A 17,514-nucleotide genomic window follows, 5' to 3' on the forward strand; every position below is an offset into this window, starting at 1 on the left:
AAGTAACCTACTCATTATTATTTATTTTTGTTTAACAAGAATAAATCTGTTATATAATGTAATAATATCGTAATTATGTTAAAATATTGCTTCCATTGTGTATAATTGGTCAGTTTCTTTGATTTCAAACATTTCTAATTGCTCTAATAATAAATTAGATTGACTTTTCTTTGTAGTTTTTCTGGAATCTTTGCTATAACCGTAGACGCCGAAGTTCGCCGATTGCGGGCATTTTACTCTGTCACTCTAGTCACGCCTTAATTGGAGTAAAAGAGAAAGATAACAAATTAAAAGTGAAAAAAATATATTTAGAAACAGGATATTTAATGATAGTAATAATATATCAAATTAAAATACGTTTTGATAATTAATATCACATACACTGGACTGATAAAACAATACAGAGATACTTGCAATTTAAAAGCAACGATGCCTGCCATGTAAAAAAATCGGCCAAGTGCGAGTCGGACTCGCAAACGAAGGGTTCCGTACCATTATCTATAAAAACGGTCACCCATCCAAGTACTGACCCCGCCCGACGTTGCTTAACTTCGGTCAAAAATCACGTTTGTTGTATGGGAGCCCCACTTAAATCTTTATTTTATTCTTTCTGTTTGTATTTGTTGTTATAGACTAGACATAAAAAATCAAAATCGCTCTCCTTCTTGATTCGACTGGCACATCATATTACTTTTTGGCAACCGGGTTTTTTAACCTAATTAGACCCCGCTGAATCCGAATTTGCCGGTGTGCCGGAAGTGAGATATTTGACATTAAAGGTCCTTTTTTTTAGTTTTTCGTAATAACTCTTAAACGGTGGCGCATAGCAAAAAATGTTCTATTACATAAGTAATCTGCATAAAATTGCCTACAAGAAAGATTCAGTACAATTTTTCGCTAGGATCAATATTCAAAGAGATATTAACGCGGGAAATTTAATTATAATCACTTCTAAGGTCCCTTTTTTTAGTTTTTCGTAAATAACTCATAAACGGTGGCCAAATTAAAAAAATGTTGTTATTTAAACGATAATAATCTACACAAAATTTTGAACAAAAAAGATTCAGTACACTTTTCGCAGGGATCAATATTTAAAAAGATAATAAAGAGGGAAAGTTCTAGTATAATAAATTCTAAGTTTCCTTGTTTTTATTTATTTGAAGGATTTTTAAAGGCAATTCACTCGCGTTTCACATATAAAAATTACATTGTTAAAAATTGGGTAATGTACAGTCGCCATCAGATATATCAGAACGGCCAAGGCGCTCACAAATATCTGTACACGCCTCTATTGTCAAGGCGTTAGGGCGCGTGTTCAGATATTATGAACACCTTGGCCGCTCCGATATATCTGATGGCGACTGTACATTACCCAATTTTTAAAAATGTATTAGTCATTTACGAAAACCTAAAAATAGGGACCTGGAAATTGATTACAATTAACTTACCCCCTTTAATACCTCTTTAAATATTGATCGTAACGAAAAAGTGTACAGAACCTTTTTTGTGGACAATTTTATGTTTAATGTTTATGTTTAATATTGTTTTGCAACGGGCCACCGGTTTACGAGTTATTTACGAAAAACTAAAAAAAAGTGACCTGTGAACTGATTGTAATCAACTTTCTTCCTTTAATATCGCTTTAAATATTGATCCTAGAGAAAAGTATTCGAGATATTTTTTGGAGGAAATTTTATGTAGATAACTTATTCTTAAAAACCTATTTTGCTATATAGGGACACCGTTTACGAGTTATTTACAATAAACTAAAAAGGGACTTTAAAATTGATTATTTATAACTTACCCGCTACTCTGTCTTTTTAAATATTGATCCTAGCGAAAAGTGTTCTACATGTTTCTTGTAGGAAATTATATGTTTATTATTTATGTATAAGATATTTTTTGCTATGAGTCACACTTTTCAAATTATTAACGAATAAATAAAAACAAGGAAACTTAGAATTTATTATACTAGAACTTTCCCTCTTTATTATCTTTTTAAATATTGATCCCTGCGAAAAGTGTACTGAATCTTTTTTGTTCAAAATTTTGCGTAGATTATTATCGTTTAACAACATTTTTTGATATTGGCCACTGTTTATGAGTTATTTACGAAAAACTAAAAAAAGGGACCTTAGAAGTGATTATAATTAAATTTCCCGCGTTAATATCTCTTTGAATATTGATCCTAGCGAAAAATTGTACTGAATCTTTCTTGTAGGCAATTTTATGCAGATTACTTATGTAATAGAATATTTTTTGCTATGCGCCACCGTTTAAGAGTTATTTACGAAAAACTAAAAAAAGGAACTTAAGCAACCGGCAAATCCGGATTCAGCGGGGTCTAATTAGGTTAAAAAACCCGGTTGCCAAAAAGTAATATGATTTGCCAGTCGAAATCGATTTTACGAAAAATAAAACCAGTCTATTATAGCGGCAACAGAAATACATCATCTGTGAAAATTTCAACTGTCTAGCTATCACGGTTCGTGAGATACAGCCTGGTGACAGACAGACGGACGGACGGACAGCGGAGACTTAGTAATAGGGTCCCGTTTTACCCTTTGGGTACGGAATCCTAAAAAGCATAGTCACCAATATAAAAGTATTCTAAAGCGAGGCGTAGACTAGAAAGAAATTGCATGCAATTTACGTTACATTGCCAACTACATACAAAAGTTTGATCAGATACCGCAATGTAATGAAAATTGCATGCAAATTCCTGCTAGTCTAAACCTCGCTTAAGTTTTTTAAGGCCAGTTCAAACGGGATGATCAAATCGACCGATTTGATCAGGAAAAAAATTGGCGTCATTCTTATCTAGCGTCCACACGTACACAATTTAATCACCAATTTTATATTAATTGTGAGATTCGAGGGTTCGACAAAAATATACCACTAAACGCGCATACTAGCGTCGAAAATTGGCATTTTTGCTTCAGCATCTCCATTTGATCGATCAAAATCAAGTGAAATAGACGAGCTAATTTCATTTTCGCGTCCACACCTCATAAGGCAATTTCATTAGATTGGGCGAAAATTGTCCCCGTCTGGACTGGCTTTATAGCCTTAACACACTACCGCACGGCACCAAGGTCGCAGTGCGGTGCGGTAGTGTGTTACGGCTATTATAATGAAATTGGACGCTGATTATAAAATAAGTAATACTACAACTACAAAACTAAGATTTCACTTTATTACACATTAAATATAGAATACATAATTAGACCACAAGAATCCACAAAAACACTTTTTAAATCATAAAAAAAAGTTATGTTCAATTGAGCCATCCTATTAATACTATAATTTTATATTATTTATTTAATTTTATTTATTTTATTTATTTATAGTTTACGAATTTTAACCGACTAAGTACCTAAAATAAACCTAAATATTAAACAATATACGTGAGATTGTTTGGATGTTATAAAACTCTATATAACAAAGTGTATTTAGAAAAAAATACTTAAAACAATGTTTTCCTTCTCTTTCTTTTCCTGAACTTTCGTATTTCCATGTTTCATCTCCTTTTCTTTTGGAACATGAATATCCGTCTTTTCATCTGAATGTTTAGTTTCTAGATGCTTATTCAAATTGCTAACCTGTCTGAACTGCTCCTGACAGAACTCACAACAGTAAGGTTTAATGCCTTTGTGTTTCAGAACATGATTATTCAAAGATGTCTGCTGTGTAAACTCTTTAGAACATAGCTCGCACTTGTATGGTTTTTCCCCAGTGTGTAATCTTGAATGTGCCTGCAACTGGCCTTTAAAAGTAAAGCTCTTTGTGCAGTGTTCACACTTGTATGGTTTTTTATTCTCATGCGTATACTTATGTGCAATTAATGTCCTTTCTCTTTTGTATCTTTTCTTACAGATTTTGCAAGAAAAAGGACGATCGTTAGAATGTGTTATCATGTGTCGTTCTAAGCCCAATGCAAATTTAAACCCTTTATTGCATAATTTGCATAAGTGATTTAGTCGTTTAGGTTTTCGTAGATCGTTAGAATGTGTTATCGTGTGTTGTTCTAAGCCAGATGCATATTTGAACTCTTTATCGCATAATTTGCATAAGTGATTTGGTCTTTTAGGTTTTGGTAGATCGTTAGAATGTGTTAACATGTGTTCTTCTACACCAAATGCATGTTTGAACTCTTTATCGCATAATTTGCATGAGTGATTTGGTCTTTTAGGTTTTCGTAGATCGTTAGAATGTGCTATCATGTGTTGTTCTAAGCCAGGTGCATATTTGAACTCTTTATTGGATAATTTGGATAAGTGATTTGGTCTTTTAGGTTTTCGTAGATCGTTAGAATGTGCTATCATGTGTTGTTTTAAGCCAGATGCAAATTTGAACTCTTTATCGCATAATTTGCATATGTTTTTTGGTCCACTGTGTTTTCGCAAGTGTCCAATCATACCAACTCTGGCGAAAATTAGTTTTTCACACAGAGCGCAGCTATAATGCTTGATGTTTCCAATTTTACACATTTCACATGTATATGGTGATTTGGTTACCTTTTCAACTGTTTTTACAGGTTCCTCGGGTTTAGTTTTAGTACCTGTAAAGATAAGTTTTTTTTTCATTTAAATTAGAATAATGTTTTTCAACAGAAGAACACAATGTCGGGATCTTCATCAATGCACTCATGATGAATGGCAAGAGAGCAAATTAAAAATCCAATATCTGAATTTCAAGACATTTTTTCATACAAATATAAATCAAGTAGTTATAAGCCAGGCCATAAGAAAAGGAAAAGAGGTAGACCATTTAGAAGATGGGTGGACGACATCAAAGCCACAGCAGGAAGCACATGGACGAGAGTTGCCAAGGATAGAGAGGAATGGAGAAGGTTGGAGGAGGCCTTTTGCCAATAAATGGCACACAGACAGGAAAAAAAATACGCAAGAACTGTAAAAAAAATGAAATTTAGTCTGAAATAAAGGATTATTACATTATTACAGTTATAAGCCATTCTGGGCTATTGTCAAGGTGCAAAGTCGGTGGAAGGAAAAGTGGCGTTGATAAAGACACGCAATCTTATGGACATTATTATTATTGCTAGCGGTACCCGTTTTAACTATTTTACTCCATAAAATTTAACATAGAAAAGCCCACAAAAAGAGGGCAGCACTTGTGGTGCACTTAGAGAATAATGGGCAATCTAGGTACTATTTAAGCATGTTAGTATAGAACATGATACAACATTTCTTTTAACCTTGCCAAACGGTGCATCCATTTGCCGTGCCACTAACGCCACGGGGAAAAATTTAGTTTTGTGAATAATAATGCCAACCTAAAAGTGGGGTCTTTGTCAGTAGATTTTCATCAAAAAACAATCGACGTCAAATGCCGTCTTTGGCGTCGTTGTCACGATTTTGCGTCGACGTCAATTGCCGTCTGTGGCGTTCAAAAGGTTAAGGTGCCATAGGTTCAGAGAACAGAGTTTTTGGAAAACCATACCACTTTTTTAGATTACGATACGGTTGTTAAAAATGTAATTAGCAATCTTGTTTTTCTCCAGTGACTTCATTAATTTGAATCCAGATTTTTTGACTTTCGCTCGATAGAAAAATATCACGAACATAGGTCTAAAACGCACTCTAAAAATTTGTAACTATTTATGCACAAAAAAATAAAAATATGAATATTGCTTCTAGAAATAATTAATTCTTGTATTTTATTGCGTGAGGGAGGATAGGCTAGTCTAATCAGCCCAATTCCTCCTGTGATAAAAAGAGCAGGAAGTAAATATCTGTCAGTGATATGAAGATGTTCTGGAGAATTTGTTGAATAGCCATGAATTTAGTATTTTAACTGGATCTGGCATGAGGGGTGGGGGAAATAACCGAATGGGATAGTCTTATGTATCTTTCAGTAGGAGTAGCAGCGAAAGCGCTATTATTGTTTGTCCTTGTCACAGTCTCACATTTTTTTTTATTCCTCACCGTAAATTTAGTATGTATTATGGTGGGCAACAAATAAATTCGACCAATCATAGTGTCGCATTGCCTATATTTTATCCCTCATGGAGGCAGTTCTATAAGATCCTACCTTGTATGTGAATAGCTGATATTATAGTTGAATTATCGAGAAGATGGAATTGCATTTGTAGTGGTTGTATGCTGATAGTACAAGAAAATAGAAAATTCAAATATAGAATGCCTGTAAACAAACAATACTACTACATATGCAATTCCACGCTCTCGATGATACGACTATAGAATAGAATAGAATAGAATAGATTTTATTCGTAAACACACAGATAATATACATACATAGAAAGTGTTGGTATAAAGAGTATGTATTTACAATCGACACTGGCTTGACACATTCAATTTGGATATAAAAGATCAAGTTTGAATGATGTTAAAAGTCAAACTTGAGAATGTCAAAATCACTCTACTTCCACCCAAAGAGTATAATAATATAATATATGTATAGTAACTTCCACCAGCCGTCAAAACAAGACGTGTATCCAATATTGTATTTTAAATAATAAATATGTGTTAACAAAATAAAAGTGCCTTCCCGTATTTATCATAAACCTCCAACGACCTCCTGTAACGATTTACAGGTTATGGGTCCCTAAAAATAAACCAAAAAAGTAGTGTTTTCAGTGTTTTCAGGAAAACGATTCAGCTTTCGTACAAAAATATTTCTGAAGATAAGCCTAGCAACGGAGTTGTTTACAAAATAAGGCTAGCAACCAGTCTGACATTTCAGTTGAAGTAAACCGTACGTAATTTTAAAAGATGGACAACATGAACAGCTTAAATAAATTGAAATCTACTTCATCCTACTCAACCTGGCACAACACAAAATAAAGAAGTTAATAGACAGGAAGAAAATCAAGGTGGTAGAGTCAACAATAATGAAGTTCGAGAAGGTGAAATGTTAAGGAAAAGAGTGAGAAGTAGAAATATGGAGTGTTCGAGAAGGCGATATTCATTTGAGAATATTTAGTAGTGAAACAAGTGAAGACGAAACAAATGAAGACGAAACAAATGAAGATGAAACAAATGAAGGTGAAACAAATGAAGGTGAAACAAATGAAGATGAAACAAATGAAGTTGAAAGAAATGAATTTGAAAAATGTCAACGAAGATTAGTGTTTTAGTGATAATATGAGGTATTGAGTGTAGACAATGTAGTATACTGCTGTGCTAAAAACATATGCAGTAATCGCAGTTGAAAAGTCATGCAATTGTTTATCTTGTTCTTTTTGAATAAGTTCTTTATTTAAACGATGATTTTCATGCAAGTACTGCACATACAATAAGCAGGGCAGTATAAGTGCGGGCAAAAGTGAACGTTAATATTTTTTCGAATAAATGTCGGGGTTTTCTTTTATAGTATGTCGTAGTATGTAAGTTTTTATAGGGTGTGTAAACTTTTATATTATAATACAGAAATATGTACTTATTGAAAGAAAACTTGAGGATCGCGGATCCTAGAAACAAAGTGTATTCAAAATTGAGGGGGTGCTTAATAATGATTCATTTAAGGGGGTGTAAGTGTAGTAAGTGTAACTGAATCATTATTTAACCTCATCCATCACCATCACCGAAGAAGAGTTATATTCACTTTAATAGGTACATTTTACATGGTTTTTGAAAAATATCCTTGAGGTTTTGTTTCTAAGTCTGTATTTTAATATTTTATAATTTATATTAGAATTGTTAAAAGATTTATTTTATTAGTGATGTATAATTTATATTAGAATTGTTAAAAGATTTATAGTCCGGTGGCCGGCTGCATGAAACAAACCTCATCAAAAAATAGAATATACCTACCCTGTAGAGGTACCTGACATTTAGTAGCTTCCAACGCACTTGGTCGGCCTAGGCTTAACCTGGCAGATTTTGTACAAATGGCAAAAACGTTGGACAAAAATTCATCAAAAAAAACCTCATCGAAAAATAGAATGAAACTTGTATGGTAGGATACCTGACCTTGAGGACAGTAAAAAAAAATTGGTCGGCCTCACCTTAGCCTGGCAGTTTTTGCAGTCCGACCAGATTTATTGGGTCACGTGAGAGCTACAATTTACCTCATCGAAAAATAGAATGAAACAAACGGATTATAATAGCTAAAATAAGCCTGTTGACGTATGTCTTGGTCGGCCTCACCTTAACCTGGCAGTTTTTGCAGTCCGACCAAATTTATAAAAAAATCATCAAAATTTTTTTATCGAAAAATCGTATGAAACTGGTTTGGTACGATGGCTGCCTTTGAGGACAGTAAAAAAAAAGTGGTCGGCCAAATCCTGTGTTGGCAGGTTCCTATGTCCGACCAATTTTGTGGTACCACGTGAGAGCTACAATTTTACCTCATCGAAAAATAGAATGAAACAAACGGATTATAATAGCTAAAATAAGCCTGTTGACGTATGTCTTGGTCGGCCTCACCTTAACCTGGCAGTTTTTGCAGTCCGACCAAATTTATAAAAAAAAAATCAAATTTTTTTTATCGAAAAATCGTATGAAACTTGTATGGTACGATAGCTGCCTTTGAGGACAGTAAAAAAAAAGTGGTTGGCCAAATCCTGTGTTGGCAGGTTCCTGTGTCCGACCAATTTTGTGGTACCACGTGAGAGCTACAATTTACCTCATCGAAAAATAGAATGAAACAAACGGATTATAATAGCTAAAATAAGCCTGTTGACGTATGGCTTGTTACCGACGGCTTTCATAAATTCAATGTGGCAGTGTGCGGCAGAATCCACTTGCATCAAATTTGATGCAACACATTGTGGCTGGACATTAAGAGATGAAATGTATAAGATCAAATGGTTTGAAGGACACATAACGCCTTTGCGAGTCGAAGAAATAACAATAGATAAGACGGAGTCTGGGGAAAGTTCGTCAGACTTCGACTCCGAAGATGATTATGATTAACAGTAATTATTAACAATAAAAGGGTTATTCCCACTAGTTACCACCAAGTTCTTATCAGTGGTAACTACTGGGAATTATTTTCCCACCTTTTACCACTGGTAACTACTGGGAAAAAAAATTCCTAGTAGTTACCACCAACTCGGTTTGGTGGTACCTACTGGGAATTTTTATTCCCAGTAGTTACCACTGGTAAAAGGTGGGAATTTCTTTTCTACAAACCGAGCTTCGAAGGAGAAATGCTACAATAATAATGCAGTTGATGGAAAAAAGGCTGATTTGATGCAAAGATAATCACTTAATATATGTGAGGTTATCTTGTGTATTTTACCGTTTATTAAAATTTTGGAAGGCTCACGTGCAGTTTTTCCTCTTATATAACAAGTGTTCGATTGAAAACTAAGCTTTGGTGTATACCTGGATCACCTGCATGTACAAGGCGTTTCATATACGCCCGCCCATCAGATAGGTACACAAAGTCATGATGCGTATGGAATACAGCATGTGTGGCCAAGCCATTATGCCCTAAATTATGTACTACTTCGTTAAAACTTAGCTTACCTGTGTATTTACTCTTTCCAAAATATTTATCTTCCTTAAAATGCAGCCTACACAAACGGTCTTTGTCATTTGCCTTAGTTTTTGGTACTCAAAGCTTTTTCTCACCGATTTATGCATATCGGGTCCTTGGGAAAAAAGGGAGATCCTATAGGTATATTTCCACAATTTGTCGCACACTATTGCAGTATTGTGGAGAGAAAAAAACATACAACCGAATTGATAACCTCCTCCTTTGGGATTTGGAAGTCGGTTACAAAAGGAGAATGTTTACAATTTATTGGAAACAATGTATGTGATTTGACAGTGACAGCAACTCCACAATGGAGGCGCCACCTGGCGTGATAAAATGTCAGTTATGCCTCCTCATTCTATCTGTAGTGGAAAAGTAGGATATACGATTCAAAACTTATCAAAAATCGATGAAAACCTTTTTATTTTTGACATCTGTGAGACATCATCTCAACGTAAGTGTTACTCTGAAACCAAGTCAGTAGTTAGAAAACGTTATTTAGATATTAGATAGATTTATGAATAAAATTTGAACTGAATGTTTTCTTTTTTTTTAAAGCCCTCTAAGACCTCCATGGACTCATTTACTTATGACTTTTTTCAGTTAGCATTATTAAGTTAAGTTCAAGCTGCGAAGAAACCATATTTTCAATATAGATATTATTATTCTTTATAAATGTGGTCGGACTACAAAAACTGCCTGGCTAAGGTGAGGCCGACCAAGACATACGCCAACAGGCTTATTTTAGGTATTATAATCCGTTTGTTTCATTTTATTTTTCGATGAGGTAAATTGTAGCTCTCACGTGGTACCACAAAATTGGTCGGACACAGGAACCTGCCAACACAGGATTTGGCCGACCTCTTTTTTTTTACTGTCCTCAAAGGCAGCTATTGTACCATACAAGTTTCATACGATTTTGCGATAAAAAAATTTTGATGATTTTTGTATAAATTTGGTCGGACTGCAAAAACTGACAGGTTAAGGTGAGGCCGACCAAGACATACGTCAACAGGCTTATTTTAGCTATTATAATCCGTTTGTTTCATTCTATTTTTCGATGAGGTAAATTGTAGCTCTCACGTGGTAGCACAAAATTGGTCGGACACAGGAACCTGCCAACACAGGATTTGGCCAACCACTTTTTTTTTTACTGTCCTCAAAGGCAGCTATCGTACCATACAAGTTTCATACGATTTTTCGATAAAAAATTTTTGATGTTTTTTTTATAAATTTGGTCGGACTGCAAAAACTGCCAGGTTAAGGTGAGGCCGACCAAGACATAAGTCAACAGGCTTATTTTAGCTATTATAATCCGTTTGTTTCATTCTATTTTTCGATGAGGTAAAATTGTAGCTCTCACGTGGTACGTGGTACCACAAAATTGGTCGGACACAGGAACCTGCCAACACAGGATTTGGCCGACCACTTTTTTATTACTGTCCTCAAAGGCAGCCATCGTACCATATCAGTTTCATACGATTTTTCGATAAAAAAATTTTGATGATTTTTTTATAAATTTGGTCGGACTGCAAAAACTGCCAGGTTAAGGTGAGGCCGACCAAGACATACGTCAACAGGCTTATTTTAGCTATTATAATCCGTTTGTTTCATTCTATTTTTCGATGAGGTAAATTGTAGCTCTCACGTGACCCAATAAATCTGGTCGGACTGCAAAAACTGCCAGGCTAAGGTGAGGCCGACCACTTTTTTTTTACTGTCCTCAAGGTCAGGTATACTACCATACAAGTTTCATTCTATTTTTCGATGAGGTTTTTTTTGATGAATTTTTGTCCAACGTTTTTGCCATTTGTACAAAATCTGCCAGGTTAAGCCTAGGCCGACCAAGTGCGTTGGAAGCTACTAAATGTCAGGTACCTCTACAGGGTAGGTATATTCTATTTTTTGATGAGGTTTGTTTCATGCAGCCGGCCACCGGACTATTATTTTATAAGTGATGTTGAAGAGTTGAGTCGGTGAATAAAAGATTTATTATATTTAGTGATGTTGAAGAATTGAGTCAGTGAATAAAGCATTTATTATATATATGATTAGTGTTGAAGAGTCGAGTGGAAGAATAGAGCTTTTAATATATTATGATTAACGTTGATGAGTCGAGTGGGAGAATAAAACGTTTATTATAGATAATTAGTGTTGAAGAGTCCAGTGGAAGAATAGAGCTTTTATTATATGATTAATGTTGATGAGTTGAGTGGGAGAAAAAAACGGTTATTATAGAAGATTAGTGGTGACGTATCGAGTGGAGGAATTCTTGAGTACTTATCTTGTCGAATGGGAATTTACTTTAACTATTTTTTGAATGGGGATTAAATGTATGTAAAATGAGGGAAATATACAGGATGTGTTATGTTTCTTTTTTGGTTTTTGTATTTGAAATTATTTGTTGGAATATTGTCTTGACTAAAGAATAACGCTGTAAATTAATGCTTCAAGCAGAGTCGATTGAGGGGGTGTGTTGGTATAAAGAGTATGTATTTACAATCAACACTGGCTTGACACATTTAATTTAGATATAGAAGATCAAGTTTGAATGATGTTAAAAGTCAAACTTGAGAATGTCAAAATCACTCTACTTCCACCAGCCGTCAAAACAAGACGTTTATCCAATGTTGTATTTTAAATAATAAATATGTGTTAACAAAATAAGTGCCTTCCCGTATTTATCATAAACCTCCAAAGACCTCCTGTAACGATTTACAGAAAGAACATAGTGAAAATAAAATGTCACGAAATGGCCCCATCTCAGCATGTTGCAACGACTTCCAATACAAGGAAAAGTACAAGGACTTACCAATAAATTTTAACATTACTTTCGGCTTCCATATTTCCACGGGGCCAATCACCAGATCCTCGTCTATTTCATGGTCTGCGTACAGACTTCCCAAAGAGCCGGCTTCGCTAGGATGATCCTCGTCTATTTCATGGTCTGCGTACAGACTTCCCAAAGAGCCGGCTTGGCTAGGACACTCATCTTCTTCATATCTCTCCGGATCCCTTAGCGACATTCTGAGACAAAAACGGGGCAAATACGGCAATTATGTCGGTTAGTTTACTATTTTTTGTTATTTGTCTTAGGATTAAAATAACTGAGTAGTACTTGTAGGTATTTACTTTTGTTTTGCACGCACACAAAAACTTGTTTGGTGGGTGGTGATTTCGGTGAACGGTCAAATTAGTCAAATGTCAGCAAAAGACGCTGTACTGTCACTGTCAATCATTTTCTAATCTGCATCATCCATGAAGTTATAAGATGGAGTGAACTGTCACTTTTTTTGCCATACTAAATTTAACCTTATCACCGAGTCAGAAAGACGTTCTTACCAGACTAAAGAAAACGGTCCACTTGAGATAGCAAAGGTGGGTCGCGGTGTCTCACTCGCACATGTTGCCAATGTTAAAAATATACCATTGTGGTAGTATTTCTATCAATATACTACTAAAATGAAATACCTTCTTATATTATTTAAGTGCTATATTTAGAGTAAGGTTCTGATATCTTTTAAGAAATTTGTAAATAATTATGATGTCAATATTATTAACTGATTTAACCAAGCATGTGCACAACAAAAAAAAAACATTAATTTTGATATGGTAGACATTGTAGTAACTTTGAATATTAATTGGTATCCCTAACGTGTGATGACATGTTATCAAAACACGTGAATGAAAAATTTCTTAAAAATGGTGAATAAATGTTGCGTTAAAGGTTGTAGGAGTGAAAGAATTTCTAATTGTGGAATAGTGTTTCACAAGGAAGCCACAATTATTACATTTTGCGATAAAAATACAAGTCAACATTGTCAAACTCATTAGGGTGACCATGATGTCGGCACGATGAGAATCAGTGTTACACAATTCTTATTACGTACTTAAAAGTAAGTTTATATGAATAGGTATGTTTTTATTTCGGCATGTTTAAATTGGTGAAATGAGAGCTAATACAGGATAAATAATTGCCAAAATTGAAATCCAAAGTCCTTAAACATTACAGACACATTTATACATTGTTATAATAATAAAAAACACATTGATAATAAAAGAAAAATAGAACTTTATGGTAATTTACTGACTTTTGGGACGTTACCAGAAACGTTACTGGGAATTTACCCTCTTTGGAAAATTTACTGGGAACGGCACATCACTAGTTTCTTTACATTTCACGACTCTTCTCTTTTCGCGCAGATGGCCTACCACCGTGAACACCGAGGTTCGCAAATTGCGGGCATCTTTCTCTTTTACTCCTATAAAGGAGTAATTACAGAGACAGAGAAAGATGCTCGTCAAACGATGCAAACTTCGGTGTCTATGCTCCAGTGACAAGCGTCGTCCTAGATAAAAACTATAGCAAACGGGCGTAGCGGTCCCACGCGACCCTGTGGCAGTGGCGGATTTGCCCTAAGGCCGAGTAGGCCCCACAGACTACAAAGAGATCAGACCGCCAACTCGGGAACAAAGACTATGTACGTTAGACAAGTATATTTTATCTGTACTCCTAGTCATGTATGACGTTTCTTTTTTTTAAATTTTGAATTGATGCGTAGCAAAGGACGTAACGTATACAGCCAACCTTGCGTGACCAGCCCCCCCCCCCCCACCCCTCCTCCTTAGGAAATTAATACTTATAATTGATATAGTTCCCGGCATTTAAATTGAACACCGACTTATACAGTAAAATTGAGTCAGTGTTCAATTTAAATGCCGGGAACTACACTTGTCGCAATAATTTAAATAAAACACAATTTTATTTATTAAACGATTTATTCCTCAGTCTTTTCTTATATTTTAAAAAAGCTTTCTGCTGCATCGCAGGCAAAGTGCGGTTTTTTATCCGCACAATATCCGTTCCTTTTAATATTTTATTAATGTTATTGCACCAATTTGTAATCGAGAACTTTACTGTCACGGAAATAAAATATGACAAAATTTCACGGTGTGTGGTACATTTAAAGAAACTAAATGGATTGTTGAACAAAATTTTTTCCATAATTTTGGCCGTCAGATTTAATTCATGGGCTCGGTGTTCCAAGAATCCGTTTGTTTCTTTAATAATTGTACCGAAACACCGAACAGCACCTCTGGATGGGTAAGTAAGGCGTTTCGTGGCGGCATCATACTCTCTTTGATGAATCCATTTGTGGATTGCGCCTTCTTTAGTAGTAAGGCTTTTTCTGCAACTGTCACATTGATTATTATATTTCTGCATTGTTTTTGTTACCACCCATCCAGCAGTGTACGCTCGCGAATGGAGAACATTTAGTTGCTCCCGTTGGGCCTCTTCTACAGTATCTTCTACATCTCCTACTTTGGGATGACCCGGCTCGACCCTAGCAGTTTCACTATCTTCAAATAATGATTTTAAATTAATTATTTGGTCTGCCGAGTCATCCTCACAATTATAAGCGTCACCATGAAACTTTATCATTCTAGTAATCAATAATGATTTAAAGGTGTTCTTGAAACTGTGGCAGTTGGGGTCGTTGTTCCTATAATTATAGGCCCTGACTTGGCCAAAGAAGTTTTCAATTGGATCTGAATTGAAGAACCTTGGGCGCATTATTGTCATATTTTTGCTCTTAAAAAACTGCCACAGCTTCATGAATGTTTTTACCGTGGCAATAAAGTTTTTTAAGGAAGGCACGGATTTCGGATTTCCCTTGGAATCTACATATTTAATTTTTTCCAGTTTCTCGATGCTCTCCGGCCAAAATTCATGGTGCTTAGATTTTTCTGTCACTGCACAGCGTAGCTCTTTTCCTTTCTTTTGTGAATAGGTTGCTGATCCGTTGATGCTATCAAACAATTTATCAAAGAACAAAACTGTTTCAGCAGTGTTTCTTAATGTTTCACTCACAGGTCTGCCGTCCGCATAGTGAGCTAAAAACAAGAAAATTACCATATTTGTTTATTTTATGCATAATAGATTTGTGAAGTTCAAGTAGGTACTTTATCATCAATAGTATTCACTATCTATACCTATTGTTCTATCTTCATAAATTTCATTTCATTCCCTGCAGCACTTTATAGCAACAGACAGACAAATATTTTCGCATATAATATAAGTAGGGATTCGTGTTCTGAGTCTTCTCGGTCTACCGGATATTAATCTAGATATGTACCTATATACCGGGTGTGGCCTGTAATATGAGCAAAAAATTAAACTGTAGGCTGTACTCCTCATACTGACCAACATTTGTTCAGCGACTTTAAAAAATAACTTGTGGTTTGATTTCTAATACACTTTAAAGTTTATTCTAAGACGCAATGTATTGCGAATTTTGTTATGTTTAAGGCGTGACAAGCAACGTCTATCACAATGATATGGCGCGGCGATGGCGTCCATTGAAGATAATATTTATTTTGTATGAAAAATAGGGAGTCAAAATACTTCATAATTTTTAAAAGTTGTTGAACAAAAGTGTCACCGTTTAAGGAGTAGAGTCTATGTTTTAATTATTTGCTCATGTTACAGGCCACACCCAGTATAACTATATTTTTACTCTTGCATTCTACAAATGGGTACCTAACTATTTATGTTAGTGAAAAGGAGAAAAATTAATTACTTACAGAAGTTGGCTGTGTAAGATAGAGCCGAAGACAGTGTGTAACTAAATACTTTTACACAGTTCTTGACCTGAAAAGAAATATATATTTCAGTACTCAATATGTAATATATCGTTAATATATTAAAATACCAATAACCAAACTATATTTTAGCGGATAAAATGCAGCAATGTGAATGTAGTATAAATTACTTGAGTATTAGGATATAAAATCATTAAAATATTCCAACTGGTCATAACATTCTCAATGCATCTATAGGCTGATTATAAGGACGGAACCATTTACTACAGTACATAGGTAAAGCATATGCTAGTTGATTGTATAAGAAAATCTTTAGTTATACTAGATTTCACACATTGAGAGGGTATCGACTGTCAAGTGAGTCAGTGACGCCCTCATTATTGTGTTTTCTAATAAACCAATCCATTTGTCTATAATCCAGTAAGTGTAAGTATATATATTAAAATTGTAGCCCTATTGATTTCACCAACTTTTGTTCATTATAATCATTATTGTCTCATAGCTTTATTTTGCTACATCATCTAAATGGCAAATGGTGGCCACTTTTTTCCGTTCAAGTGATGAAGTCAAAAGTAAGTAACATATAAAACTATATCACAGATTAATTATTGTGGGATAAGTAGGACAACACTAATATATACTTATTTATACAGAAATTAATTGGTTTATTAGAAAACACAAACCCCCTAATGAGGGCGTCACTTGACGCTCTGCGCAGTCTTAGTAAAAATCGGCACCAACCTTCATCTTTTTAATTTTTTCAGGTATCACATGCTGGTCATTTAACTTATGCAGCATTCTTGTTTCCATATTATTGCAGTCCGTTTCGTATACATCCACGATGTCTCTCCATGTGGATAATTTTCCTTCAAAGGAAATGTCTTTATTCAAAAAATTATTTCTCAATCCTTTAATAAGATGAGGAGGGTCGAATATAACCATCAGTTTGACTTCGTTTATTGTTACTGTGCCATCTAAAAAAAACACAGAAAATTAAAAAAACACTTCAAATATCACACCTTTGAAATATCTTATTCTATTTTCGAGTTACAACTGTTTTACGATGGCTTTGCAATGATCTGCCCCGCGCTATGGTAAAAAAAATTAAGCCTTGAAGAATTATTTAACATACATCAATTCAAAGTGTTATTAAACCTATAAGTACTACTAACCTGGTCCCTGATTTGTCAGTAATTGGTCACGCGCTGTGTCAGCCTTCAGGCAATTTAGAGCCGCTTGGAAAGCTGACCCTTGGTCGCAAATAAGGGATATCGGCTTTAACCCGCATCCTACAACCGCTGTGATAATATCCACGAGTATACTTTTTAATTCTGTGCCTTTAGTAGCGCCTTGGCAAAAATAAAAGGCTATTGGCTGCTGCCACTTGTGGACAGCTCCTCTCAACATAAACACGAGGGCATGATCAGCGAAATCATTTTTTCT

At 34.9% G+C, this 17,514-nt stretch overlaps 2 protein-coding genes across 3 annotated transcripts in view; both read right to left on the reverse strand.

Moving 5' to 3' along the window:
• LOC134803863 (zinc finger protein 99-like) overlaps positions 1–12,568 on the reverse strand; it is a 28,236-nt gene extending 15,668 nt beyond the window's left edge. The window contains exons 1-2 of one of the 2 annotated variants that reach the window (XM_063776688.1): positions 12,281–12,526; positions 3,349–4,561 (exon numbers count right to left, since the gene is read on the reverse strand). In XM_063776688.1, the coding sequence (XP_063632758.1) occupies positions 3,453–4,561; positions 12,281–12,494 (1,323 nt within the window). In that variant the 5' untranslated portion in view covers positions 12,495–12,526 and the 3' untranslated portion in view covers positions 3,349–3,452. Of the gene's footprint in view, positions 1–3,348; positions 4,562–12,280 lie in introns of those variants that run through there. The other variant, XM_063776689.1, reaches the window with a different exon arrangement.
• Positions 12,569–14,193: 1,625 nt separating this feature from the next.
• LOC134803691 (uncharacterized) lies at positions 14,194–17,155 on the reverse strand. Its single transcript, XM_063776483.1, has 3 exons — positions 16,813–17,155; positions 16,054–16,120; positions 14,194–15,363 (listed from the first exon to the last, which is right to left on the reverse strand). Exons 1-3 carry the CDS (start codon positions 17,011–17,013, stop codon positions 14,231–14,233), a joined length of 1,401 nt encoding a protein of 466 aa, XP_063632553.1. The 5' UTR covers positions 17,014–17,155; the 3' UTR covers positions 14,194–14,230.
• Positions 17,156–17,514: the final 359 nt, after the last annotated feature.

This window comes from Cydia splendana, chromosome 27, assembly GCF_910591565.1.
Source record: "Cydia splendana chromosome 27, ilCydSple1.2, whole genome shotgun sequence".
In the NCBI taxonomy this organism is placed as follows: domain Eukaryota; kingdom Metazoa; phylum Arthropoda; class Insecta; order Lepidoptera; family Tortricidae; genus Cydia; species Cydia splendana.

Bases quoted from the DNA above. Each gene is read 5' to 3' on its own strand.
- LOC134803691 (XM_063776483.1), bottom strand. From the start codon at position 17,013: ATGGTTATATTCGACCCTCCTCATCTTATTAAAGGATTGAGAAATAAT. The intron at 16,121-16,812 runs GTTGGTGCCGAT...ATTTCTTTTCAG, and splicing joins AAAAAATTAAAAAGATGAAG to GTCAAGAACTGTGTAAAAGT. The intron at 15,364-16,053 runs GTAAGTAATTAA...TCTTGTTTTTAG, and splicing joins ATCTTACACAGCCAACTTCT to CTCACTATGCGGACGGCAGA.